This window comes from Lepisosteus platostomus, chromosome 19 (genome assembly GCF_059453375.1).
Source record: "Lepisosteus platostomus isolate fLepPlt1 chromosome 19, fLepPlt1.hap1, whole genome shotgun sequence".
Classification (NCBI taxonomy): domain Eukaryota; kingdom Metazoa; phylum Chordata; class Actinopteri; order Semionotiformes; family Lepisosteidae; genus Lepisosteus; species Lepisosteus platostomus.
Window position 1 is genome coordinate 12,517,187 of NC_142629.1, and position 27,224 is coordinate 12,544,410.

Sequence of the window (27,224 nt, forward strand, 5' to 3'; positions counted from 1 at the left end):
TGTTGTTGTGATCGTGATGCTGTTGCTGTGGTTCTCCTGTTGCTGTTCTTTGTGGTCCCAATGCTGTTGTTGTGGTTCTGATGCTGTTGCTTTGGTTCTGATGCTGTTGCTGTGGTCCTGATGCTGTTTCTGTGGTTATCCTGTTGCTGTTCTTCATTGTTCTGATGCTTTTGTTATGATCGTGATGCAGTTGCTGTAGTCCTGATGCTGTTGCTGTGGTCCTGATGTTGTTGCTTTGGTCCTGATGCTGTTGTTGTGATCGTGATGCTGTTGCTGTGGTCCTAATGCTGTTTCTGTGGTTCTCCTGTTGCTGTTCTTCGTTGTTCTGATGCTGTTGCTGTGGTCGTGATGCTGTTGCTGTGGTTCTCCTGTCGCTGTTCTTCGTTGTTCTGATGCTGTTGTTGTGATTCTGATGCTGTTTCTGCGGTCCTGATGCTGTTGTTGTGATTGTGATCCTGTTGCTGTGGTTCTCCTGTTGCTGTTCTTCATGGTTCTGATGCTGTTGCTGCGGTCCTGAAGATGTTGTTACTGTGGTCTAAGAAGTCACTTTTGCTTGTCACAACTGTGCTCATTTTTCTGAAGAAAACTAATTCACTGTCTCTTTTTGTCATTATCACTCACTTTATAAACGGGTCGTTTAAAATTGCTTGCAGACTAATCCTGAGTCTCCTTGTATTTATTTCAGAAGAGCTCTTTGTTACCTAATTGAGATCTTAATTGAGGTAACAGTGTGCATATGCGTAACCAGATCGTAACAGTTCTTAGATGAAAAAGAATCGCAAATTAATTACGCTACGTTCTTGTTTTAACATTGAAGGTGTTAATTAAGCTGACTCATTAGGAAAGAAACACATAAGTGATGCTTTTTCCAGTTTATAAACTCTTACAAAGGTGGGGTTGAGGTAATGTGATACGGGCGTCTTAAGGAACGTGGAAAAGATTCTCCATGTTTGTGCAGAACTCGGAGAATCTCTACAGGTAGCTCGAGGAGGCAGGAAGAAGCGAAGAAGAACGTCTCTGGGAAGGTGTCTCGATATTCCTGATATTCCTGTCACCGTTTCAGACAAGGTGCCCCCCGCAGCGCACTTCCTCTGACCAAATTTGGCAAGTGCCGGGGACAACACGCGTGAAAGAGAGAAAGAAGTCGCTGAAAAATAGAGGATCAATCTTTCAGCAAACAAACGTGTTCCCGTGTCGGAACTTGGCGAGACAAAACCGCCTACATCACTGTTTTCTAGCACCGAAAAGACGCACTGATAAAACTCGCATCTTTGCGGATTGAATGATCTGCGTTTAACAGGTGAGGCTGTTTTTTCTAATTTAGCAACTTTATTAGGTGCGTGTCCGAATGCATGCTTTATTATTATCATCATCATCATCATCATCATCATCATCATTATTTCCTGCTGTTCTCACATTACTTTACAAGAACTGTTCTCTAAATTGAACATGCGAGGCATTTTTCAGCAGGAACGTCGAAGAACTATTTTAATTGCGTGAAGTTTGTTGATTATGCGGTACGAATTCGGAGACTAGTTATTAAAGGATATGTTGCCAAGGCGGTATGAAACCTTCCCGTTGAATTTATTAATTCAGTTTCTAGCTACTGTAGGTAGCATTTCTGGAGCGTTGACGTACATAACACTCACTCTTCTGAAGTATTCTCGGAAGTGAAGGCTACTTTGATTTTTACAAATGTGTGCCAATACTTCAATTAAACGAAATTTTTATTTTAAGCTTGCGCTTTCTTGACATGTTGTTTTCCAGAACACGTATTTTCTCCGATGAGAAGCACATAAAATCGGCTCGCAATGATTGGGGTGATGCCATGACATTTATGCTGTACGGAGTAACACGGACCTTCACTGAAAGGTGTTTTTAAAGTGATAAAGGAATGTAGTTCCATTAAGGCAACTTATTGTACGATTTCTCCGCGGTCTTATTTGTGTTTTGTCAATACAGTTTTTATTATTTGATATGAAAACAGTGGCACACGGTCCGATGGGGTGCTTTTTCAAATAATGATAAAAAGCTAATTGTTATTACGCTCTGTTGCCAAAATACACCGCTCTCTTACAAGCGCTTTGGCATTTCTCAGCGAGACCCAGGCAGGAGGCACCGAGATAGGATGTCAACAGACAAAACTTAGCCACACATGTACACAGATTAAAGTAAATAGATTTAGTTAATTATGATCAACAAAATTTGCCCTGGAACCATTAGCGCCGCTGGTTAAATGGATTAATTCTCGGCGGAGCCAAGTCTGAACTGAAGCAGATCGCTTCATCTACTGTATATCAGGGGCGGTAAAATACTGGACATTACAGTCCGTTTCTTTATCTAATTAAACAGCTGACTTTTTCGAAGACTTATGCTGGAAGGAGCTGAAAAGTCCAGATTTTGATTACACTTTGTAATCTGGCAGTGTGAACACTCAACTCTGGACAGTCCCACTGTAATCAATTCCTTGAACAAAACCCATGAGGGTGCTCCTGGAGTTGGATACTTTCACAGGGATCAGCGAAGCAAAACCCTTAAGCGCTCAAGAGGCTTCCCGCCCAAAGACTAGCAAGATCATAGCAGTGCTCCAATGCTCTCTCTTTTACAGCATGTTGTGATGGCTTTGGTTTAGGCCAACTGACCATCACAGCTGTTGATTTAACTTCTGTCTCAACAAGGATGGATTCCCAATCCAAGGTGGTGGTCATCTGTTCAAAGATTTATCTGGTAAAACAGTTCCCCAGCTTTCACTGTCCATACAACATGGACTTTTAGTTCTGTGGGCTGTCCTCGAGGGATCCTGCTGGTCCCAATAACCACGACTCCCCTGTCCAGATTCTGAGAAGCCCGGCTGCAGATACTGTACTTATCTCAACTCAAATACTGTACGTCTGCAGTGCTCATTATGGTTTCTGAAAAGGCAAGCTTGGATGTTGGTGTAACAGTGGCTTGTATCTACATTGGGCACACACATGGCTTTGAGAGCTGGATGCTTGTTTCTGTAGGGTGCATCACTGTACGTCTTGTTGACCAGTGGCTATCAGCCCTGCTCCTGGAGTGACCCTGTGTCGTCTGGTTTTCATTTCAACTGAGTTCTTTTGCCCATTAGGCTAAATGATCTGTAGATGGCTGTTAAGACCCTTTTTATCTGTTGACAAGAGCTTGAATGGAGTTATTTATTGGTCTCAACCATAAAATGTTTTCCGGGTTTCACAGCTGCTTTCATTCAGGTCTGTGAGATATCTAGACTTAGATCTATGGTGAATACAGATTTATTTTTGGGGGGAGAGTGTTTGATACAGTGTTATTTCCACCTGTGTGCTGTATGAGTAATTGGCTACCTCCTTTGAGCACTTTGCACAGAAGAATAATTACATTTAACATTAACACTTACATTATAATCATATTTATTGTATAAATATAATATACATTGAGGATCCAATGGATGGTGCTCCATTTGCTGAATTTCTTTCAATAGCATTCCCACAGCAGAATATTTCTGAATTAAAAAATGGAATGAGGAATCAGGTGGAGAAGGTCTGATCAAGCAATAAGTTCAATTAAAGGGATCAATTAGCCTCAGCAATTAAAACCAAAATCAGAGTAGAAAGGGGTACTCCAGGAACAGGGGTGAAAGCGACTCTTGTAAAGAGCTAAAATTAAACCTACGCAGTCACAGTTAATATTTCCATGACCATATGCACATTACAGAAATCTACGATAATCTTGGCTCATGGTATTTCACACTCTCAAGTAACACACTGTAATTATATCAAAGCAAATGGTGCTGAAGTGTTACTGCAGATTGAACTAACAAAGAAATACTGTAGTAAACCTGCAGAGTTTGAAGAAGCAAGGTTTACTTCTGTAGCAGGCATATCAAAAATGTCTTTGTGACTCATGGCCTTTAAATGCACAAACTGTAAGTCTTAACAACACCTTTTTAAGAGTATTGGGCTGGTTGGTACCGTTTTCCATGATGTTACATGATGTCTTATCTTTTTTAAATGGTTCACAGTGATCCTCAGCTGGTATTTGTTTTCTATGGGGTTTTTAACAAATGTTTGGGAGGGATGACAGCAGCCAAGGTCTCCCTCACCTCTGCTACCTTGTACTTGTCATTCCCCATGATGTCACTTCCTGGAAAAAAAACTATAAATACCAATGAGTCTTTCTCCCTCCCTCCTCTACCTCACCTCCACCCGTGCAGGTGCTCCTTGGTTAAATGCTCTCTGTGCCTGGGTGGCCTGGCTTCATCGAGGAATGTAAGAAACATTGGTGTAACCTGATTGGCTGAGGGCCACCGACCTGGCCAATCGGGTTAAGCCAATGCCTCTCACACCAGATTCCTGAGAAAACATTCTGGGATTTTTATTGAGTAAAGTTATTCCTCATGAAGTGTTATTTTTTAGGAGAGAGCTTATTGTTTCAATTTTACAACATGTGATTTGGAACCAATGACTATCCCATAATGCCTACAGGGGAAGTACCACCAGATGCAGCTCAATACTGATGATGACAGTTCTAGCTCACAGGCTCCTTGCAGAGCATTATAGTCACTGTTCTAAAGTAAGGAAAGTGTGGGCCATTCTGGGAAATTCATGACCGAGAAACTCCAGCAGTGCCGAACTACAAGCACTTAGGGATCCCAGTCACACTCTTCTAATGCCTAAGTGTGAACTACTAAGATCTGGACCATAGTGCTCAGCCAGTGCTCTTTGCTGGTTGAGCCACTCAGGATCCCTCTTCTCATGCTGGTTTTGAGGTTCTTTTGTTAGCCTGCCCAGCGTGACTCCATCTTCTCTGGCTGCCTTGGCAGTACCACATGTAATCTGCCTGTGTATTTGCATGTGAAATGTATGACAATTCCCACGGCGATACTGAAAACGGTGGATGGAATGTCTTTTAAATATCAAATCTCTTTACTTACAGAACCTCTCTTTCCAAAGACGTCAGACGTTGCTTCTATGTCTGTGCTTGAATCCCTGATCTAGTGTTACCTTTTGGAACTGGCTGGTTTTTAAAGCTGCCTTCTTCTAAGACACCCAAACCCTGCAGAATCAAAAAAAGGAATATGCCACAAAGAACAACTGCAGCGTTATAAGAGAACTGAAATGCTCTGTCAAAGACAACAATAGGTACAGACGTTACATGAAGAGATCTTAAAGAGAACAGAGTTAAATAAATCAAACAAATGATACATCTGGAGATGGCCATCACTGGATCCCAGTCCTGGACACCATAACCCACACATCTGTGATTTCCAGTCGAGCCCTCAGTTACACAATCAAATCCTTTATTATTGTTATTATTTTTATAGCCCATGTCGGAGTGTTGTATTTTGTAAGTGAAATAAAATCTCACACTTATAACAAGAAACATAATGCACAAATTCCAATGAAGCAACTTCTTAGATCAGTTAAGGCTTCAATTATCTAACTGAGGTGGGATGGAATGCATACCAACAAGTGTGTGGGTCAACAGGACCAGGACTGGGAACCACTGCTGTATATCAGTGTCACACCTGTAGCCTTCTGGAGCAGGTGCACTTCACTCTGCACTTCCAAGCTTCAGAATGCAGCTTCAGGAGCCATTTTGAGTTGGAGCAGACAGTGACATTGTTCCAGTGGCATTGAGAGAGTGTATTACAGTAGGTCAGGAAAGATAGTAAATGACAGCCTGTGTTGTGTTCCTGCTGAAACGAATAAAGGAGAACAGGAAAAACAAGCATCAATATGTTTTCGGCAGCGTTTTAAAACTGCTCATTAAGTGTCAAAGATGCAACTGTAGCCTTTCAAGGGGACTCTTTTAGGTTTAGTGAGGGGTTTCCATGGTTACCTCACAATCAAGGGCAAGGCTGCATCTCAAAATACAAATCTAAAGTCAAATTTAATAAAGTTCCTGCGGATATTAAAATTCAGATTCCTAATACTTTTTTCTCCTATTTATGAAGCTATTCTGTACTTGTGAGGACGTTCTAAAGGTAATATCGGAACAAATAAGACATTTTTTGTGATTCAGTACTGAAAGTCATTTTCTATTTTCAAGCCCTGTTTTGTGCCTGCAATCATATTTAACAATTCCTTTTTAATTGAAGTGGAGGAAAGTGATGGGAGCAATAAACTCTGCCACGCTGTGCCTTAATGCTTTTCTTATTAGTTAGTAAAATCCATGTTCCAGTTGTCTAGATGCTGTATTTTGGCACAGTTCTTTTCCACCACCCTGGGAAGCACAGTCACGTCAACTGCTCTCGGAAAGCCGAAAATGGATGCAGAAAACAAAAAATAAATAGATTGTTGCCACGTTGGAACAGGTGGATCATAAATGATTAATCCATGATCCACATACTGTTATAGTGAATCTTGCATTATAGAGTGTCTTTCACATTGAAGATATCCCAAAGCACTGTGCAAAAAGCACAGGATCAAGAATCAGAGGCTTCAGCATGAACAAAATCATTAGATTCAATATATACCAAGTGTCAGGAAGCGTTTTTCAGGACCCTGTGCAGACAGTAGAATCTGGAAGGGAGTGAAACAAACAAAGGCGGGCTTCTGGGCATCGATCTTCCAAAGCTGAGCCTGGAATAATGGGAGCATCCGGCTTTTAAAGGGGAGACTGGAAGAGGAGGCAGGTGCAGGAAATCTGAGGTAAACAAAGTAGGGCTGGAGTGTCCTTAAGAGGAGGGAACTGGCAGAAACTGGTCATCTGCAGAAATATCGGCTCTACCCAGAGCTGAATAGGAATACAGTGCAGAAACTGTATTGCATGTGAATGTTGGGAGTTATGTTAGGCAGCAGTCAGATGCACTTGTCAGGGACCAGCAAAATTTTACTTGTGGATAAAAGCTTTCAATCAATAAATGAATTACTTAGTGCAAGAGCACTGCTGGTTTAAACTAACTGGAGATCCTGTGAGGCTTTGATGATGACCAATAAATAAAGTGACCAAATAGGCAATGGAGTATCTCTGATGGGCTTTAATTTAGGCATTTCATCAAATGGAAACAAACTGAATTTACTGGGCCAAATGGCATGCCATGTGTACCTGAATAAAACCCACCCTAGCTTGTCAGTGCTGAACCTTTTCAGCTGAAGTGATCTTGATGAAGTGGAATCAATATTTCATGACCTGTCCATGTCCAATAATTGGGTAGTGTCCGAGGCTCCCACACACTTGACTTGATACAGATATTGATGGTCTTAAAATAAAAGCTGTTAACTCGGTCAACTTCCTGTTCATTACCAAGGGAAAGACAGGCTGGTGAATCTTTGCGTATTGCATTATGTTCCGTGCTGGAAGCAATTCCCAGAGGATTTGAGATGAGCACGCTGTGCATTCCAGATCCTTAAGGTAAAGATACTTTTTACCCAGAAGTTTCTAGTTTAAATCCCGTCTCTGCCACTGACTCACAGTGTGTCACCCTCAGCTAGTTACTTAAGCTCCTTGTGCTCTGCTCTTCGGCTAAGACGCAGACCCAGTGACTAATTTAAGTGACTCTGCAGCAACTGTTATTCCTGCATAGTTGAACCTTTGGTCTCTGCAAGTCACTTGAGATAAAAGCATCTGCTAATTTGTTATTATTTATTATTATTACTACTATAGGGAGATTAGGAGAAGAGCACTTAAGCTTAAAGAGTATCCAGCTATTCTTAATATAGAGTGTTTAGTGAAGAATTTTTAACATCCCAATGATTTGTGACTAAAATGCTTTCATTCTTTTTTTAAACATGGAATTTGTTTTTCCTTATTACTTCTTCTAAAATTCTTCATTCCAAATTCCAAAATCTGCTCTTTTCTGGGGCATAGTGTGCATACGGGGTCTCTGCAGTTTCCTTTATAAAGATTTTCTTTCTTATTAGGTGCTAGTCAGCCAGTGTTTGTGCTCTGTGTATTTTTTATTCGTTTCGTCTTCTCTCATTAAAGATTGTGTTCCTGTAAAGGTCTGCTCAATGATTGATTGAGTAAAACAGCTGTTGAATCGCTACACAGGAGGCCAAAAATACTGCAGATTTTCTTAAGAAAAGCTTGAAATTAAGGGGCTCAGAGACAGAATTATATTTAAAACTGGGGGAAGCAACACATGTGCCGTGCTAATTGGTTAATGAACTTCTAGCTCTGACAAAATATCCATATCTTGATCATTGCATTAAGCTCATTTCACATATTGATCAGCAGTGAATATTTGAAATCAATCAATCAATCTCTTAATTAGTGAGTATGCTCTGGAGTACACAGATTGTCTGTCACATTCCCTTTTAAACCAAGCACATGCCAGAATGTACCTTAAGATTCTTTCTTGCAGTTTCTCTGCTGTAGTTATAGCAACACCAGGCCAGGCAAACCAATACAAGCACTGAAAGGAAAGTCAGATCAATATTAGGACAATAGGAAAATGAAACATAGTGTAACTTGCCCAGGAGATCAGCTCTTACACTTTCACGGCTGTTTCCTATGATTTCTCTTTGCTAGACCATGGTTGTTTCATGCCTCTGATGCTTCATGAATGTGATTTTCTAAAGTGTTCGTAGAATCACCTAGCAGCTTGTGATGCAGTTATCGCTGTGCATGAGACTTTTTTCTCTCTGTCATATTGCCTAGACAAACACCAATTCCAGCTGTTATATTGTAACGACAACCATCACAGCTCAATCTCAAAGTTTTAGTTTTGAAGAAGCCCCAGGTGAAGATCTTTGCTCAGTCTTTTACAGTTTTCCATTTTAATCCCAGCATAATGCACAATCTAAATAATAACTGACTGAATGGAACGAACTGAATAAATGATAAATAATTACAATAATTACAATGATTAGTATTAAAGCCACTTTTAGTGACTCATGCAACAGCCCAGTGTGTGTCTGCTGTGACGATTGTATCTCTGATGTGAGAGTCTGTTTTTTTTTATATAAGCCCTGATCAGCAGGATGGATTAACAACTCCTTTGCAGGATGTCTTGTCTCTACTGTTGTGTGAGTATGAGGATTGAAGGCTTTTACACAGCGACGTGCCCAGAAACAGCCGACTAATTACTCTCATCTCAAATGTTTGAGTCGAATGAGATTTCAGAGACTATCTCTTTCATATTCAGTTCACTTTGCCGAAGCTGCACGTGTCTAAAACACCCCAGAGATTTTGCACAGCCGAATTCAGGCAGGATGCCTCTTCCTGACGTGACAAGCATTTACATGAATGTGCTGTGAACCTCGCTTTTCTTTTCGCTTAACAGCTTTTTTGAAGTGCGAAAATAAAAAGTAATGTATTCTCTCTTTTGCAGACCTGCGTTCTATTCAACATTAACAGTTGCTTTCAGAGACAAATGGGAGCATTCTGAGGCCCAAGTTTCGTGCTTTTACAATTGGAAGTGTCTGGTGGATGAGCTGACCAATCTTTGGGCTTTATTAGTGGATCATTCTTAATGTCTCCTGCATAGGTCTGAACATCATGGCTGGTTAAAGCTAACAAAGTCTTGTCAATTGACAAGCATGTCTCTTGTGCACCAAACTTGTACAGCTTATTCTGGAAGTAGAATGTGTCTTCTGTTCTGTCATGTGTCTCCTTTCCCATCAGTTAAAGTGAGTTTGCCTTCAGAGCTATTGCTTTGCTTCCACCAAGAAAGGTTGCTTCAGATGCCAGGCAGACAGATTCCCTTTAAGTAAAAAGCAGGGCAAGTTCAAGGATTTCCTGTTTTGTGCCGAAAGAATAGAATCATTTTTCAATTGTCGAGTTACTCCTCCTCCACAGGGATGTCTAAGAGTTTGTTTCTCTCTGGTCTCCGCATCTCATACACAAAGGTCAGCTGTAGAAATTAGAAAGAGGAAATTAAATAGAAGATGTACCTGCTGGCAGAGATCGGACCCCCCCTCTCATCCTTCAAACACTATTCGATAGAGCGGTCTCATCTGGCAAAACATGTTTCTAATCAATAAGGATGAGGCTGTAATGAAACATAATGTTAATTTCTGTTACATGAGAGCTCTTCTGCAAGCGGAACCTCTTTTGTTATTGTGTTTTCCTGGAGTACTGATTTGATTGGTTATGTTTGCGTCTGGGCTGAAGGTCAGAGTTATTGCAGGGCTGGACTACAACAGAGTTTTTTTTTACATTGTAACCTGTATCATCTCCAGCTAGTGGTCTCTTGTTCCTGCCTGGTTTGAACTGTACAGGATGAAAATAACTTTCAAAGACACTCGAACGTTTTGTGATCAGGCTTTGGGGTGGGGGGGTTGCAGAGTTTGCATTTCGAAAACACTGCATCTAATCAGCATGCGCTGGTGCCAGATAGGGAGAGCTGCTACTTCAAGTGAATGTTTAAAACCCATTCTTCTGAGAGAGCTGCAACGTGATGTTGTGAACAACAACAAGGACACATCTTTAATCTAACACAATGCATGCTGTCGCCCCAAGACAATTTACTTCCCAAATTGTATTGTGGAAAATGGAAATTTCTCCAAACTATTTGCAGCACCAAACCTGTGGATGGTCTCCTGTTGCATTCTAAACAGCAAGAACTCAAATTAATTTCCTCTCCCGCACAAAGTCTGCCAGACCCTATTCAACTGTTTTACCAAGCAAGGGACAAAATGTGGAGAATTAGGATTAAGTTCAGCACAATAGGTTACTATTAAATCACTTAGCAAAAAGTGAACATAAAATGTCACTAGAGCTGTCACTCTATATACTGTAATATTATAGTATATATAACATAAATATTGTTCTTTGTAATAAAAAGGCAAAGGTGATTAAGTTTCATCCCTGAAAAGATATGTGATTAAAAAGTGGCTTTTGAACTGTGATCAGAAGGCATCACTGTACACAAAGGGTTGTAGGAGTCTGGAACAAACTACCCAGCCATGTTGTCAAATCTTTGTCAAACCTTTCTAATGTTGTTAGCGCAGTTCCTTTCTATAATACAGTATAATGAGCTCCATTTTGCCAAGACTGTCTTTAGGATGAGAGGGTTAATGATTATGTTTGGATGTATAATGATTAGGCATCAGTTTTTCAGGCTATAATGGCAGCCCAATATAACAACCTATATGGACAGTATCTGTGTTACTTGATAGGTCAGTTTAAAGTCATTACACATATGTTTTTTTTTCAAAACATTTAATTTCCTAGAACCATTATAGATGTTTTTAAACCTTAATCTCCCAAGGTTTAAAACAGTAGTACAAATATCCAGTTGTGGAACAACATCCTCATCAATGTTACATTTTTTAGACGGGGACAGTTTAGACATCGGCAAAACATATCTCTGTGACCCAGAATTCAGAGTGAAAAAAAAAACCTAAAGACCATGTTCCCAGACTCTCTGTGCTTTTACTAGCAACAGTCACCATCTCTCCAGTTACACAGTTTTCCTGGTGAGTTAAGAACACAATGTGCTGACATCACTCTTGGAAAACGATCTCAGCCATGTCTGTGCTATATTCTAAAATTAGTATTAGTGTATCTAAGGATAACGTTGAAGACAAACAGCAATATTCTTTCCTCCATCTTCCCTGTATGTGATTTCTCTAGATTTCTTAATGGTCCTTCCTGCACGCATATCTGCACGTGTCACAAAAACCTACACATTCAAAGACAAAACCAGTGCCCAGGATGTGAAACAAAAATGTGTTGCATCTTTCTAAGGAAATGCACAGAGACATCAATGGTATGTAAATATGTGCTTCTCGTGGCCTGAGTGAATTGAGGACTTTCCCTTCATTCTGGGACAGTTAAAACTGAATTTCCCTGAACGTCTGATTTCAAGAGTCTGGTTTCCCCTGGGGATCATAGGTACTGTACGTGTGAAAAAATAAGAGAAATCTCTAATAAATGCAATCAGTCTCCCTCACTAGCCACTGATCTTCATTGTTCATTGTTCAGGCGTAGTTTTGAAAGATTAACTTTCCATGTAGTTCTTTTATAATGTAGTGTCCAGTCTTTTTATATCATGTTTAGAGTGGACTAAATACTAGACTATATTCAAGATGACTTCTTCAAGTTGGGAGTATCTAGATTTATTGTGAAGATGAACTGTAAAATAGAGTGTTTGATAGAGGCCTGTCTTTTTTGATGAATGTATTAGTTGTCTATTATTGTACCTTCCCAAGTGGGAGAAGCATTGAGTATTAAACTTGCTGCACAGAGAGAATGATTACGCCATGCTCCTCTATACACCTCCCTTCAGAGTCCGTTCTTCACCTGCCATGGTGCACAAAGCTCTACAGAAGAATTGTACCCCAGTGCTGCTTGGGGTGCCCTTTGTCCCTTCCAAGAAGATCCCAGTTGCAGTTCGCTGGCGACGTGGGTCAGGCACAAGCCTGGGCTACGGAACTCAACCTGTGTATGGAACAGGCAAGCAGCCTTACTGCCTGAGCCTGTCAGAGATTCATCTTGTGTCGCTGTGAACAAGGTTACCGGGGAGATTTGATGGAGAGCTATGGAATAATTGAAGGGGACAGACAAATAATTATCTCAACTTTTCTGGCAGTTTCCTACAGTAAATGTACACTGAAATGATGCACCTTTGCAACAGTCACTGAGGTATATTACTTTCTGAGACTTATTGTAGGTTTACAATGCTTTCACTTTGTTTTACCATTGTGCTTCACTATAGTCTATGACACTAATACCATTATACCATCATAAACTTTGTTGAAAACCCTGTTAAGAACTGATCCAATGAACAGCTGGTTTTACACGAATAGCAATAAGTACTCAGAATAGTTTACCAGGCCATGCTGTTTAATCCAGAACCCCAGGATCCTGTGGTAATCAACTCCGTGCTGTGTTACAATCGCTCTCATTACAAGACTACAGCTTCAGGGGGATAATTTACCTTATTTTGTTCTAGGCTTCTTCTGTGCCTTTGAAATCTAACATTTGTGTAAAAAATAATGGAAGCTTTAATAGAGCCAGATCCATGTATGGTCATTTAATATGAAAGAAATATGTATTTAATTTAATATGAAAGAACTGCACATAATATTGGACACTTTCACCTTCAGCATAAAGGAATGGTTTGCTTAAATACACACTATTCAGCCTTTACACCCACGCACACTGTAAAAGAATTATGAAAACTGATACCAAACTTTTTACATTTCCTGTGACTCCGCTAACAAAATCAGGATGAATATTACACTTCTGAGTACCATGAACTCAACCGGAAGGCCCACTCCGTGTACATGGAAACACATGAGATGCGGGCCTTTGAAGAAGGTGAGTCCACCTTTTCGTTTGTACCGTATGTTGTCCTGTCTTGGAATTGGGAAGGCCCATCACTTTGACCCTCCTGCACAACCTGTGCACCCGGAGGAATGTGGATATATGACTTCTCCTCTGGCACGCCTGCTGTCCGATGCTGTGTGCTGTGTGCTCCTCAGCTCTGCCAAACAGAGTTGTGAACGTTCTCACTGACAGCACAGCAGGCTCACAAAGTACCTGACAGGTCACAAGGTGGCACTGTTGAGCAGCAAGCCCTGGACACTGCAACGCCCTGGCCAGTTGAAGCTTGTCTAGCCATGGGTAAGTTCTGCCAATTCTGCACCAGCGCTTGATTCAGATCACAGCTGACTAATAACATAGTCCAGCTCAGACAGGGGTGCTCTGGTCTAACAGAAGCAATCTGCACTCTATGAGAGCACCTGTACTCATTAAGCTACTAATGTATTGAAGATCATGAACAAAAGATGGACTCACCTGACCCTACATGGGCGAATTTTACAACGCAGCACAATGAGTAAAATGTGAGACTTTCCATCAATTATCTATTTACTTCCTCCATTTTAGGGTGGTGGGGGAGGCCATATCCTATTCCGACAAGCAAAAGGCACAAGGCAGGATATACCTTGGGCAGGAAGCTAGTCCATAGCAGGGCCAGACTTCGATTATTTCCTTTTTAAAGGAAGAAACAGCAGCATTGAATGCTGTTACTTTACCACAAATGCACTGCATGACACAAACTACAAAACTAGTTACTGAACCAGAAGCAATTTCTTTTCTTGCTTCATCTGTAAAACCCTGTACGAAATGAGTAAAAAGCAAACTATTCTTCTTTACAGCTTCGTATACAGTTGAACTTCTTTTGTTGCAGTTCTTGTCAGATGTGTATTTTCGTGTTACACAGCCAGCCTTTCAACAGTGTCCAATTTTCTTGAAAGATAGATGATGATTTTTCTGTCTGTGTCAATAAAATCACTGTAGGTTCACTGATTCCTCATCTCCATTGTGCACAGCAAAGCTAATTGATGTGGCACAGAAAGGAAAGGTTTTGTTGGGCTCACTGTGTTAAATGGAAGTGAATAGTCTAAAGAATTTTTGCCATGATAACGACAGATAGGTATTCTTTACATGGCCTTGTGAAGCCTTGTGTACCTGGATATACTGTCCTTGTGTTCTGCTGTTACCATAGAGACCGAGTCATTCTGATAAGAGAGGGAAAGGTTTTGTCTTTCATGCAAACAGAGACTGCAGGGAGAGATCTCGAAATGATATGATTGTGTTCTTGGCCTGAGAGTCTTTTAAATGAGGTTATCTGGTTTAGAGGCCAATGGGGCAAAACTTTGACCCCCTCCTGATGGCAGGTCACAAACCCCACACTTGTTATGGGTTTTTCATCAGTAAGGCACTGAAGACCACCAGCAGATGGAAAGCTCAGTCATAACTCTTAGTGCATGTTGAGCAGAGTTGCTAGTTCAATCCAGTGTCCTGCTGATCATGTGGGTTTTGTTCCAGGAATGGACTGCAGTGGGACTGTGCAGAGCTGAGTGTCCACACTGCATAGACAGAGACTAATCAAACACTCGATTTTACTGTTCCTTCCAGCATATGTGTTCGAAAAAGACAGCTGTTTAATTTCATAATTAAATAAAAGGACTGGAATGTCCAGTATTTTACCGCCCCCGATATACAGTAGGTGAAACAATCTGCTTCAATTCGGACTCCGCAGAGTATTAATCCAGTCAACCAGTGGCGCTAATGGTTCCAATGCAAATTTTGTTGATCATAATTAACTAAGTCTATTTACTTTAGTACATGTGTAGTTAAGTTCTGCCTGATGCCTCCTACCTGGGTCTTGCTGAGAAATGCTAAAGCAATTATAAGAGGGCTGTGACAGAGGTGAGTTGGCAACAGAGTGTAATAACTGGTTTTCATCTTGATTCCAAAAAGCACCCTAGCGGACCGCGTTCCACTATTTTCATAATTAAAAATTAAAACTGTATTGACAGAAGGCTGCTGGGAAATCATACAATTGACTTGGCCTGAAAAACTTATATTTGGCTATATAACACAAAAAAGATAAATATGGAATAAACATAGGAAGAATGTATTCTTTAATAATCACACTTACAGTGTAAGCCTCAAGATAATTCATTTTACTTTATTTAATCTTTTTTACAGTTTTTTAGCTACTCTCTCTTGTGTTTCTCTACTGAAGTGTAGATCCTAGAGATGTTTTGTGCAGATGAGGAAAATCTTCATTTTCTCAGCCTTCTAATATATGGAATTCACAAATGTGCCCAGGAGCTTTTTTTAATGTGTACTAAAGGCAAACATTTGCCTTTTCCTCCAATCATAGTGCCTTAATTGCAAGGAAAGGGCACATGTAGCGATTTTCTTCTCTGTATCTCAGACTTCACACATGTACTGCAGAAATAATACCATCTGAATCAATAGTAAGGCGGGTAGGGGCCTCCAATTATTTCAGACTGCGCTTCACCTAATGTTCACACATCAATCCCAGCCTTTGTCCAGCTGTCAGATTTACTTTCCTGCTGTCGAAAGCAAAGTTCATGTCAGAAGTACACTTAAGATGACAACAACAAAAAAAAAACACAAAACAAGAGAGCTCCCGCAGTTCTGGTGAAAAAGAAAGTCTGACAGCACTTTGGAAGGTCTGTTCCAAAATAAATGCAACAAAAATAAAGGTCAGAGAGAATACTGCTACGCCGTAAAACTTTCAGTGTAGCTCGCCGAGGTCTGTAATGGACTATAAAATGAAAGGGAGCTTCTGGTGTTTTTTTGAAAGAGCAGGTTGTTATATAATTGCCTGCATGAAGCTTAATTTCTCTGTCTTTCCCGTCTGCACTGCAGTACCTCACAGCTGTGTTGGAAGAGGGGGGGATTGAGACTTCTCCTGCGTCCTTTGTTGATGTTTAATCCAAAATATGATACAGTAGATATGTAAAACTGCTACTGGATTAACGCTGCAGCAGACAATTGCTGAAACAATTATATGGAATTTTGAAGATGGAACTGAAAATGGCTTTCACACAGGTCTGTCTAATTGTGTCAAATTGCTAAAGGGCTCTAATTGGCGTTCGATATTTCATTCCCACAAGCATTTTGATGGGATTCTATTGTGTTAATTTGCATAACTGAAATATGGGTATAAAAGGGCAAATAAATTACGGTCTGGTTTTGAATAAGGTTACACACTGAGCTTCTGATTGTTGTGGTTCTCATTCCTTGCTGCTAGCTTAAAATATTGCATCATGGACAAGTTCATCTTCATCTTCATCTTCATCCATGTCCCTGCTTGTTTCCCCACAGCCAATCAATCTAGAAACTTGGTTATGTGCAAAATGGCCCCCACTCACTGCATGCACATACTCTACACCCCCTCTGGATTATTTTCCAACGGGACACTCTGGACTGTAGGAATAAATATCTGATGGTCTCTGCAGCAAGTTGTGTGAGTGTCAGTTTTCTGACATTTTTTTAGTTCAATTGCGCTGTTGAAATGAACCAGCCAAGGCACATACATATATATATATATTTATGAGAAATAAATGAAAAATAAAATTGAATTCAAAGTTAATCTTTCTTCTACAGCTACTGTACAAAAGCTGTTCCCTAGTCGGAAATGGCAAATTTGTAGAATTTCTTTTCACGATAAATACACAGGAATTAACCAGATGCTGTCCTGGACAGAATTAAAGACTGTTTGAATCCTAAATTTTCTGACCCATTAGATCCATAAGGCTGAACGATCTGTTTTCATTGTTGATCATCCATATACTTTCATTTGTCTGACTTAATGGGGCTTAAAAATCTTGAATATGAGTTGAAGAACAAAAATACCAGATCGTGATGAACAAAAAGATGAACATACCACCAAGGGCAGCAGCCACATCACCCTGCAGCTCACAGCTGGCAACACCCTGAAGCTAACCAGGTGTGAACATGGCCAGTACCAGGATGTGAGACCTCCTAGGAAAGCTAAGATTGCTGCTGGAAAAGATGTTAGTGGGGCTAGTAGGGGGCGCCATGATAATTATAATGTAATAATTTAATAATAATAATAATTGCTTACACTTATATAGCGCTTTTCTGGACACTCCACTCAAAGCGCTTTACAGGTAATGGGGACTCCCCTCCACCACCACCAGTGTGCAGCCCCCACCTGGATGATGTGACAGCAGCCATAGTGCGCCAGAACGCTCACCACACATCAGCTATCAGTGGGAAGGAGAGCAGAGTAATGAAGCCAATTCATAGAGACTAATTAATAGACTAATTAAAAGTCTAATGTAATGGAAAACCAAAGCTTAACCCAGACCTTACTTCTACATAAATTTTTCCAGAAAAGAGTTACAATTACTGTGAAGCTTTTACTTCACGTAGAGTTGCACTTGTGTTTTCACAGGGTTAATTTAGTGTTTTTCAACATTAGTTGAAGTGTAAGCTTGAATCAATCCTTTTGACCTCACTTGGAGAAATTGCTAATGTACCAGTAATACTGAAAAAGTGAAGATGTAACTAAATTAGAAATTCCCTTTTTACATTAGGAATTATTAATCCCTCTTTATTTAGGAATGTGAATAAAGTGAAAAAACATTTTGGAGGCCTAACTGAAGTGGAAAGCTAACCCTTACTCAGTACTTTTCAGGGCAAACCGATTAAAAAAAACCCCTCTGAAAAAATATTTTTTGTTAAAAAGAAAAAACATTTTTTCATGTGTTTTTTTTTTCCGGAAATACACACTTAACAGGCCTATCACTGCCCTATACAGAAAGCACCATGCATGAGAGAAAAGAATATTGAAAAAAACTGAAGTCACTGAGATGACTTCAATCGTTTATTGTAAAAAAGTTAACTATAGCAATAAAAATTGTAGGTTTGATACTTAAACAGTCCCAGCCACCTGCGGGGTTGTGGAAAGCTGTAGTTTTTCTGAACTCTGCTATTTTTTTCTTTAAATAGGTTTTCCTGACTAGCTTTTCTTTGTGGAAGAAGGGTGGGTGTTGAGTGGGACTGGGAGGGCGCAGGTAAGCAGTAGCAACTTGCAATCAGAGTCATTCTGCATCAAAGACAACAGCAGGTGTGCATACAAGTAACGCCACTGACAGCTGTCTGAAGATCAATCTTCAGTGCCACACTGAGTGGAAGCAACAGGGGCATATTAGTCAATTCTGTTTCGAAAAAGCTTTCAGTTTTTTTCGCGGCAGAGTTAAATAATAATCTTTTGAATGTCTGCGTGTGTGTGTGTTCAGAGAGCAGGTGTTGCACATTTGCTGCAAGAGCAGCAAGGAACAGTCTGGGTTTCTTTTTAGTCTCTCCTAAGTAGAGGCAACATCAGTACTTTATCTTCTTGAATAAGCTGATAGAAGACGATACTAGCTCTGATTGTCAGCTCTCACCTGTCGCGGCCAAGCCCCCCCCCCCGCTGAGCCAGTGCCTCTGAAAGTCAGGTACCATTGGCTGGGCGCCCAGTGACACGGCGCTGCCTTCCTCCCGCAGGTAGCGAATGAGCATGTCGACGCTGTTGGAGATAAAGAGCAGCGTGCTGAGGCAGGTGCAGAGCCGGCAGTCACTCCGCGGGAGAAGAGAGACTCCAGCTGCCACCACATCCTCCAGCACAGACGCACACAGCGCTGCCAGCGCCTCCCATGGGTGAGTCCCCTCATCTGCCTCCGCTGCACTCGGACAGTTCACTGTGACACTGAAAGGGGGGAACATGACACGCAGCCAGATTCCAGGATCACACTTCTCAGGACAGCAGGAAAACGAACGGCTGTGCAGGCTGCAGCACCTGTTGAGTTCTTCTCTACGTTTGCGAACAGGCTGTAGGATTTTCAGTATGTCTAGGATTTTCTCTATAGGGTTTCTCTGTGTGTAAGACTCGCTCTGGGTGCACGATCTTCTCGTGTGAACAGAAGCTTGTTGGTGCCACAAAGAATCTGACAGATCCACCCACCGGTCCAGAATACTGATGTCTCACATATATGGAGGTTTGTAGGAAGGATCAGGGGTTAGCTCTAAATATATTGATCCTAAAACATGTACTTCTCCAATGTAGGGCAAGTAGAGGAGATGTTTTGAAGTATAAAAGGTGCTTGTGAGCAATGGTGAACAGATCTGATAGGGAGAGAATCACTCTGTCAGTCTGGTGATCTCCAAGAAGCCTTTTTGTTACAAAATAAACCTCTTTCAAACCTCCACTGAACTACACTGTGACTCCTTGCATCCAGGCGATGCTTTCATCTCGCTGTAGACGTTGGACTGGAGACCTGTCTGTTAGTCTGGCGTTCTTCCATTTATGCATCTCCTGTCTGATGTGAGAGGGGATCTGTGCTTCTGTGAGGCATCAGGGCAGATTTCAAATCGCACAGTCCAGTTTTGACAGGAGCGGTTTGTTTTAATTTTGTGTGTGTGTTTATGCTCTGCTGCGTGAAATGAAGAAGATGGTGTCAAAGGTGCGTGTGCTCCAGGTCCAACAAGGGCAGCATTCAATTTCCGGTTGAGGTCATACTCTTTTATTATGTTTTTTTAAATAATGGATTTTAAACATTGCTTTCCTTTTCGGTCGTTTTTTTAGCCTTGTTTAGTGGAAATTATCAGAATAAGCCACTCATTGTTCTGCACAAGAGTCTTAAAAAGAATGCCTCCGAGGAGACTAGCTGTTGGACGAGTTGTTAGGACTGGTGCTTCCTTTGAGCAAGTAACATACCCTGCTGTAGAAATGGGTTTCCTGGTCAGCACTTGAAACTTGAGAATTTTTTCTTGTTTGGCATGAGTATAAAAATCAAGAATGACGTTTTGAAGGTTTTGTGTAAGCATGCCATGGCAAAAAAGGGTTAGACAAGGGAAGTTAATTCAATAAACCAGACACTGAAATATATCTGCATCACAATCGGAATATTTCCTAATAATAATGTGAAGCTGTGATGTTTTAGCGAGTTCTTCTTGTGGACTCTTCCTAATTGGGGGAGTAAATTTGCAAATTTAATTTAATCTTTCATTTTCAAAACAACCTTTCATCCTTTTCCTGTGGGATGCCACTGATTCAGTGTTTCTATTCAAAAATTCACACTGATCCTTGATGTTTAACACAGTAGCTACTGCAGTATTTAACGAAGAAGTTTGTTCATGTCATCCTCTGATTGAAGAACCTGGTCATGCAATCATGATGGACTAGTCTACATACTTGTGGTTTAAAAATGTATTTCTGTATCCCAAGGTTATAATGTTTGCAAAGGTGACATTGCATGCTTTATTTGAACAACCCATATCTGTGTCAACAAAAGAGTTCTGCAAGATGGCTGGTGGTTTTGTGTGAAATAAGCTTTGTGCAGAGTAAAACCTTCAGGGATGAGAGCAAGTCTGGGGCAGGAGTCCCCTGAAGAATGAGCTGTACTACAGAGCAGAATGTGGAGTGCTTAGCACCTATACAGTACACATACAGATATTTAAATTTTCCAGAAACATATCATGCAAAGTGTGTGCTAAAGTCAACAAGTTTAAACAGTTTGTTCAGCGATATTATCATGGCATCTTTTACACATTAGTTCTGGATATTTATATTAGTAGTATCAAAAGCATATTACATTCTACCTCTGGCTTAAATACTAAATAAAGAAAGGGGAAATTGAATTAATTACTTATAATCATGACCAGGGATAACATACATACCATCTGAATTCCCTGCATCATTGTTTCTGAACTTTTTGTTACAGCCGTTATTGACTTTTGCCAGAACAAAGCAAGTGTCTGTCACCATTATATGAGACGAAGAGGTTTTGTAAATACCAGTTGTAAATTATAGACAATGTCAGAAGATGTGAAAATGCATTTTAAGGGTATTTACAAAGATAATCTATTTCGTGAGATGTGTGTGCCAAACTTGACGTTGGTGACTTTAAACAAGAAAATGGTGACGTCTGCTCATTCTAAGATGCTTGATAAAATACAGGCAATGTTCACATATTGTACCAGTATTTAAATGTGTTATAAATTACATTTGTTGCTGTTTGTTTTGATTATAAGGATGATTTTTGATGCATTTTAACTGTCACAGTTGTGTAATTACAAAGGATGAGACTAATCTTATTTTTTTTAAATGGTCATTTTCAAAACAGGGCTGATTCCTTTAACTCATTTACTCACGGTTCTAACTTCCTTTTTTGACCAGTATTGCTTATTTAATAAGTTGCTGGAAAGTATTTGGCAAATAACATGTTTTTCACAGATTCTCTTCAATTTTTCAGCAATGCCTGTATGCCAAAAGAATGTTAAGCTCTTGGACTCTGATTAATGCCTCATGCCCAATTAACTAATTAACACAACACATTACCCTTAATTGAGTCCCTGTAGTGAAACCAAAGAAGCTTGATTGTTTACAATTTAATCAGGAAATCACCACCACAGGCTGACTCAGAAAAGGTGTGGCTTTAATTGTATTATCAAGTATTTAAAATGTAAGCAATAATCATTTGGGATATGCTTTTATTTATTTTTTATTTAAAAATAAAAGCTTTATGTTTGGGACCTGTTTGAGAAAAATCTCTGTGTGTTCAGATTGTTTGTCTCTGAACTTCAGTGTTGTTACTGATGAGTACAGTAAGGAAATTTAAAAAGAAAACTTTGTGACTATTTTGAGATGGGTAAAGCTATATTTGTGGGGCAGATGAAGGGGAGGTTTGTGGTGGAAAAGAAAAAGCTGTATGAAACAGTCAATTGCACAATTTCCAAAACACTACAGGGGACGGACCACAAGATTTGACTCAGGACTTGAGTAATGGTGTGAAACCTCTGGAGCCATCCATGATGTGGCGTAAAATTAATTTACCTAACAAGCAGCATATGTGATAGAAGAAGTTAAAAGGCATTGCAAAACAAGGATGCGTCTAAAAAAAAGAAGCTACAAATATAAGAGCCTAGCATACACTGGGAGAGGCTCTTCAGTGCTCAGGAACACCGGGGATACAGAAGTGCATTGCAATTCACTTGTGTTCTCTCTGCCTGTGACTGTACCTGAGTGCTTGCTTGACATACCAGGAATCCACTCTGTGGTTCAGAATTCCACCTCCAGCTCAGGTGAGATCAGCTAGATACTGAACATTACCTCTAAGAGCAGCCTACTGTATGTAATCATATGCGATGCTTTAGAATTTAGTGTGTCTTTAGCATTTGTCTTTATCTTTATAACTCAAGCATACTTTGCATTAAATACTATATAACATGTTCTGCTTTGATTGATAAGGCTTGATTAATAATTAAGTCTCACAATAATTGCATGTTGCTGGCATAATCGTGCTAGCTTTGAATGCCTAAATAATACAGCTTGATTGACAAATATAGCACACCCTTCCTTTGCGTATTTCTTGAGCTCTGCCTGTGAGGTGACTTGAAGATAAAAACTCAAAGGCTTCCACCTCAGATCACGGAGATAAATAGGAGTAATAATAAAAATCTTGGTCACCCAATTGTATTGGATTATAAACCCCCAGTACAATGAACTTTCCTCCTGAGTTTGTGGTTTTTGTGAAGGATTTGTTAACCCAATCAGCCACCTGTTTCAGGTGAATGTCACCTCATTTCTGTGTTCTGCTACACAAGGCATTGACATAGCTGGTGGCGTTCCCTTTGGTGGGTGGATGCCTTGATAATCTGATTTCCTCAAGCCCCGTGTGTCTTGCCTTGGCTTCTTGAGTGTGTGTGGAGCTCACCACACCTACAGGGGAACTTGAGCATGTATTCGATTCACTTCCTATGTGTTGTGCCAACATCTGCCAACATTTCCATTTTATCCGATGAGAAGAGTCAGGTCACAGACTGATTTTAATTTTGCACTGCCACGCTTCTCCTTTTGTGGTTGTGTTTCTAGGACAGAGACCTCTTTGTCGTCCCAGAATAATATTACAGCTCTTGTTGAGCTGCGCCTCTGTCCACCATGTGGCACTTAGCCAATTTGCTGGATATAAGCAGCTGTTGCCATCAGAACACAAAATAATTGGCCTTCTTTCCTTTATTCGAGGAAGCCCTCAGCCTACTATTAGAGCCCTATTGACAAACAGATGGCGCTGAGAAGGGGCTTGGTGTTGAAATAATCAAAACGGTGAGGAACATTAAAAGGGGTATATTTTGGGATTATTGATATGCAGGCCTTTATTTTCTGAAGAGAACTGTAATCAGAACAGTTAAGGGAATAAAAAGGCTTTCACAATGGGAATAGCATTTATAGTCATTTGTTATAAAACAGCTGATGAGAGCATTTTGTGCCACACAATGACAGTGATGGTACTTTAGATTGAGCCACGCAGACAGTCCATTTGAACCCAGAGAACATTTGTCTGAAGATGTTTGGCTACAAAAGAGTTGCTAGAATTGCAGCAATTTGCTGCTATCAGGGAGTGACAGTGCCAGGCAGTTTTTCTGCACTGCACCATCCAGATATAAACAAGCAAAACCTGTGGGTGCTTTTCAGAGATCCCGATATCTTCACTGGCAAAACTGGAAGAGGGAACATATTCACTGGCTTTTAGAGTCATTCCAGAGTGACTTACAAGGGGTTACAATTTTCTTGTTTTCTTTTTGTGTGGATTAGCCTGATTCCAACCTGCTCCACCAGCAAGAAGACCTGCAGTCAAAGCAGTGATTAGAGTAAAGGGGTTTGAAATTGAGCTGCACTGGTTCCACTGGTTTTCCACTGAGGTTGGGGCAACGAACGAACCAAATGGCTTTTTATTACAAAGCATTTCAAACTTTCAATGGGCAATTGCATATACAGCTGGCATGTCAGGTTTGCTGGAGCACTCTGGGTAAAGTCTTCTCTCCCCAGGTAGCACTGTTCTTTGAACACCACCAGCTATTAGATGCTCTGGATTCGGTTACAGTTCACATGGGCCTATACTCCAGTTACGCTAGTTGATATCTTCTCTGAAGACGTGCAGCTGCTCATAATGTTAAACTCCTAGAATTCTGAATAGTGGATTTTACGGACCAGGACTCAAGATCCCTTTCCTAAAAACAAGAGAAAATCTCTTTTTTAGAGGAGTCACTCTGAATCTCTCAGTGAGAGGAACACCCTGTTTACCAACCTCTCAAATCTCCTTTTCTCTTCAGGCGCATGGCAGGGGTTCGATCGATCGGGCTTTGGCTGGTTAAAATGTTATTTGGTCTCCTCTGCCTGGTTGTGCAGTACCCTCTTTTCAAGCAGTTTCGAAAACAGGGAAATATACAGTAGGTAGTTCCAAATAAAAGGTGACTATGGCACTAGGGTAAAAGCAGAGTTCAATGTTAAGGTAAAGCAAAGTTACTAAAGCAAATCCATGGTGCATGCACAGTAAAATCATAAAACTCTGAGAACCCCATGTACTTCCACCTGAGCCAACATTTTAGTTGAGCAAGGAAATATATGACAGATGTTTTTTCCCTCATACATTATTTTTGTGCTAATATAATGTTCTGAGTAACTAACAGATACTTAATCTGATCAAACCAAAAGTGCACAGCACTGCAACTGGAAATTCTCAGCGCGTTTGTGGATTTTTTAATCTGTTTTGCGTGGGTGGAGCCCCAGGAAGGCCTTGGCCAACAGACAGTTGCCAGGTGGATTCTCTTCACGACTGGCAGTTCCGATGATGTTTTGATTGAAAGCTTCAGTACAAGCATCAGTTGGCATCGCTGGGCAAAAGATTTTGAATTCCCCCCAAAGTAATGTGTTGCGCTTCTGCGTGTAGCAGAAAATGGTTTGAGCAGAGCCTCTCATGCACTGTAGCCCGATTCCATCCTGTCAAAGCAGGGATTAGAGTCACAGGGTTTGAAATTGAGCTGCACTGGTAACGCTGAGGTCTGGGCACAGAGCTAACTAAATGACTTATTATTGCAAAGCATTTCAAGCTTTCAATGGGCAATTGCATATACAGCTGGCATGTCAGCAATGCAGCAAAATGCAGCACAGTCCTAAATGCAAAATACAATACGGAAATGGAAACTACAGTACATGCAAATATGTAGATACATGCTGAGAGGCAGTAAACGCGTAACACATTTACAGTATGTATGATTATGTTGTTTGAATTTTAATGTCTGTCTGTGCATGATATAGAGAATGTGTATCTTAAAGAAATTACATGGTGAGTTAAACAGAAAAAAGTATCAAGCGGAGGGCAGAGGTGTGACGCTTCACATGTACAGTACAATAACACATTTTGTATATTTAAAGATGCTACCTTATCTTAACAAAATCAAAATTCTGTCTTCATGTTCAAATCACTGCGCTGTACCCCTAAATGGCTCACTAACGGAGATTTTTGCACTACATTTGGCATTTCAAGCAATCTGCAAAACAACAAGCCATATCATAATTATAATATCTGAATCATAGCTGTAAAATATTAAGGAACTTCATCATTAGGCTATTCTGCTTTTCACTTCCTCTTGCGGTTGCTAACTGCAATCTGTGATTATTTTTAATTAAAAATGCACATCGCTGTCCGTAACGTGTGTGTTGCAGCTTATATACAGTGCTCGATGTTATTCAGTGACTACAGGATGTTATCAATTATGTCAGGGGCCTGGGAGGTGATGGAGGGGTCTGTAATGCAGATGGGGAGCATGTGAGTTGTCCAGCACTCCCCTGGGGAGGAGAGGGAATACAAATCTGTCTGTCACTATTGTTGGTGGTAATGTATTGATACTCTTACTAGTCAAACTATTATTATTATGGTCTACCCCTCTCCTGAACCTTTTTAGTCTTCTTTGCAGGATGGGGGAGGTCACTGAAGGTTTTTCAGTCTCCAGAGGTGTGGTACCTTGACGAAAAGAGTGTGCTTATGTCCCAGGACACAGCTTTCCACTATCCAACACATGAAACTTAAGTGTTTCTCTTCCGTCCTGGGGGGAGGGTGTGCTCAGTCACACCCTACAGGAGGGCCAAATGATAACTCAGAGGGAGTCTGGGCCTGCCTGCCTCTTCTTCCAGATGGCCAGTTGCAGCATTTCTCAGACTTTGAAAAAGACAGCATTTCCTAGCATTGCAGCACTGCATAACACTTTAATTAATGTATTTATTTTTCTAATGCTTTCCTAATCCTGTCTGGGCACAGAGCTCAGAAGAATACTTTTGGGCATATCATGCTTGTTAATATACTGTATCCTATCTTAATAATTAATGCCTGATATTTCGCAAAGGTTTTATCAGCCACTTCGTCAGGAAATGCTGACAAAACTGTGAGCAATAAATGTGACAGATGTGTAATGAGTTTCAGACGATACTCCCTTCTGCCCTCCCCGTGCTCTAGAGCTGATGCAGAATGGGAACATCAAATTCATTGCTGGTCTTATTGAGGAACTATTAAGCGTCCAAAATGCCAGGCATTGCATTTATTCACTGGAGGAAATATCCGACCTTCAAGAAATAGCAGCATCGCAGCTGTGGCTAAAACTCCAGTCTGGATGACAAAAAATCTCATATAGGCAATAAGAAGGGATTATTTGACAAATCCCACAAGGCCGCTGATGGAAACGAAAACATATGACAGCCCATGGCAGTGGAGCCAGACTTGATGGGGTTTGATGATATGATTATCAACCAATATGAGCCAGTCTGATTGAATGCATGCCTTTTGTAGTGGTGGTGATGTTAAGACAAATTCTCCATTTATTTTACCTTCAAGTGTCTGGTTTCCTGTGCGCTCTTCCATGAAGTGAGAACAAGACCCCCCCCCCCCCTTGATGATCCCACCTGTGGACTTGGTAGCAGCCACCTTTGCATACTGATTGATTCACAACAGCATTAACTGGAGTGGAGTTTGTATTATTGCTCTTTTCTTTTACTGAAGATCCTGGTATGGCACCATGGCACTACAGAATGGCTCAAGGTGTTGTCCCTTTCCTGGAAATGGGAATGACCACAGAGCAGTGTAAGAGTGATTGCTGTTTTTTACAGAGCACAAAGAAAGCCTGCCTTGTCTTGTGTGGCTGCTGCTATTTGCATAGTACTGTATGCC

General features: G+C 40.6%; 1 protein-coding gene across 4 annotated transcripts in view; it reads left to right on the top strand.

Annotated features, from left to right (window-relative positions):
• Nucleotides 1-936: 936 nt before the first annotated feature.
• Nucleotides 937-27,224, top strand: part of baiap3 (BAI1 associated protein 3) — a 76,116-nt gene continuing 49,828 nt past the window's right edge. For 2 of the 4 annotated variants that reach the window (XM_088612666.1, XM_088612671.1), the window contains exon 1: nucleotides 22,156-22,308. Coding sequence is in view for 2 of the 4 variants with exons in the window: in XM_088612662.1 (XP_088468788.1) it covers nucleotides 18,740-18,885 (146 nt within the window). In the remaining 2 variants the exon portion in view is untranslated. Of the gene's footprint in view, nucleotides 1,301-18,732; nucleotides 18,886-22,155; nucleotides 22,309-27,224 lie in introns of those variants that run through there. The other 2 variants (XM_088612662.1, XM_088612663.1) reach the window with 2 other exon arrangements.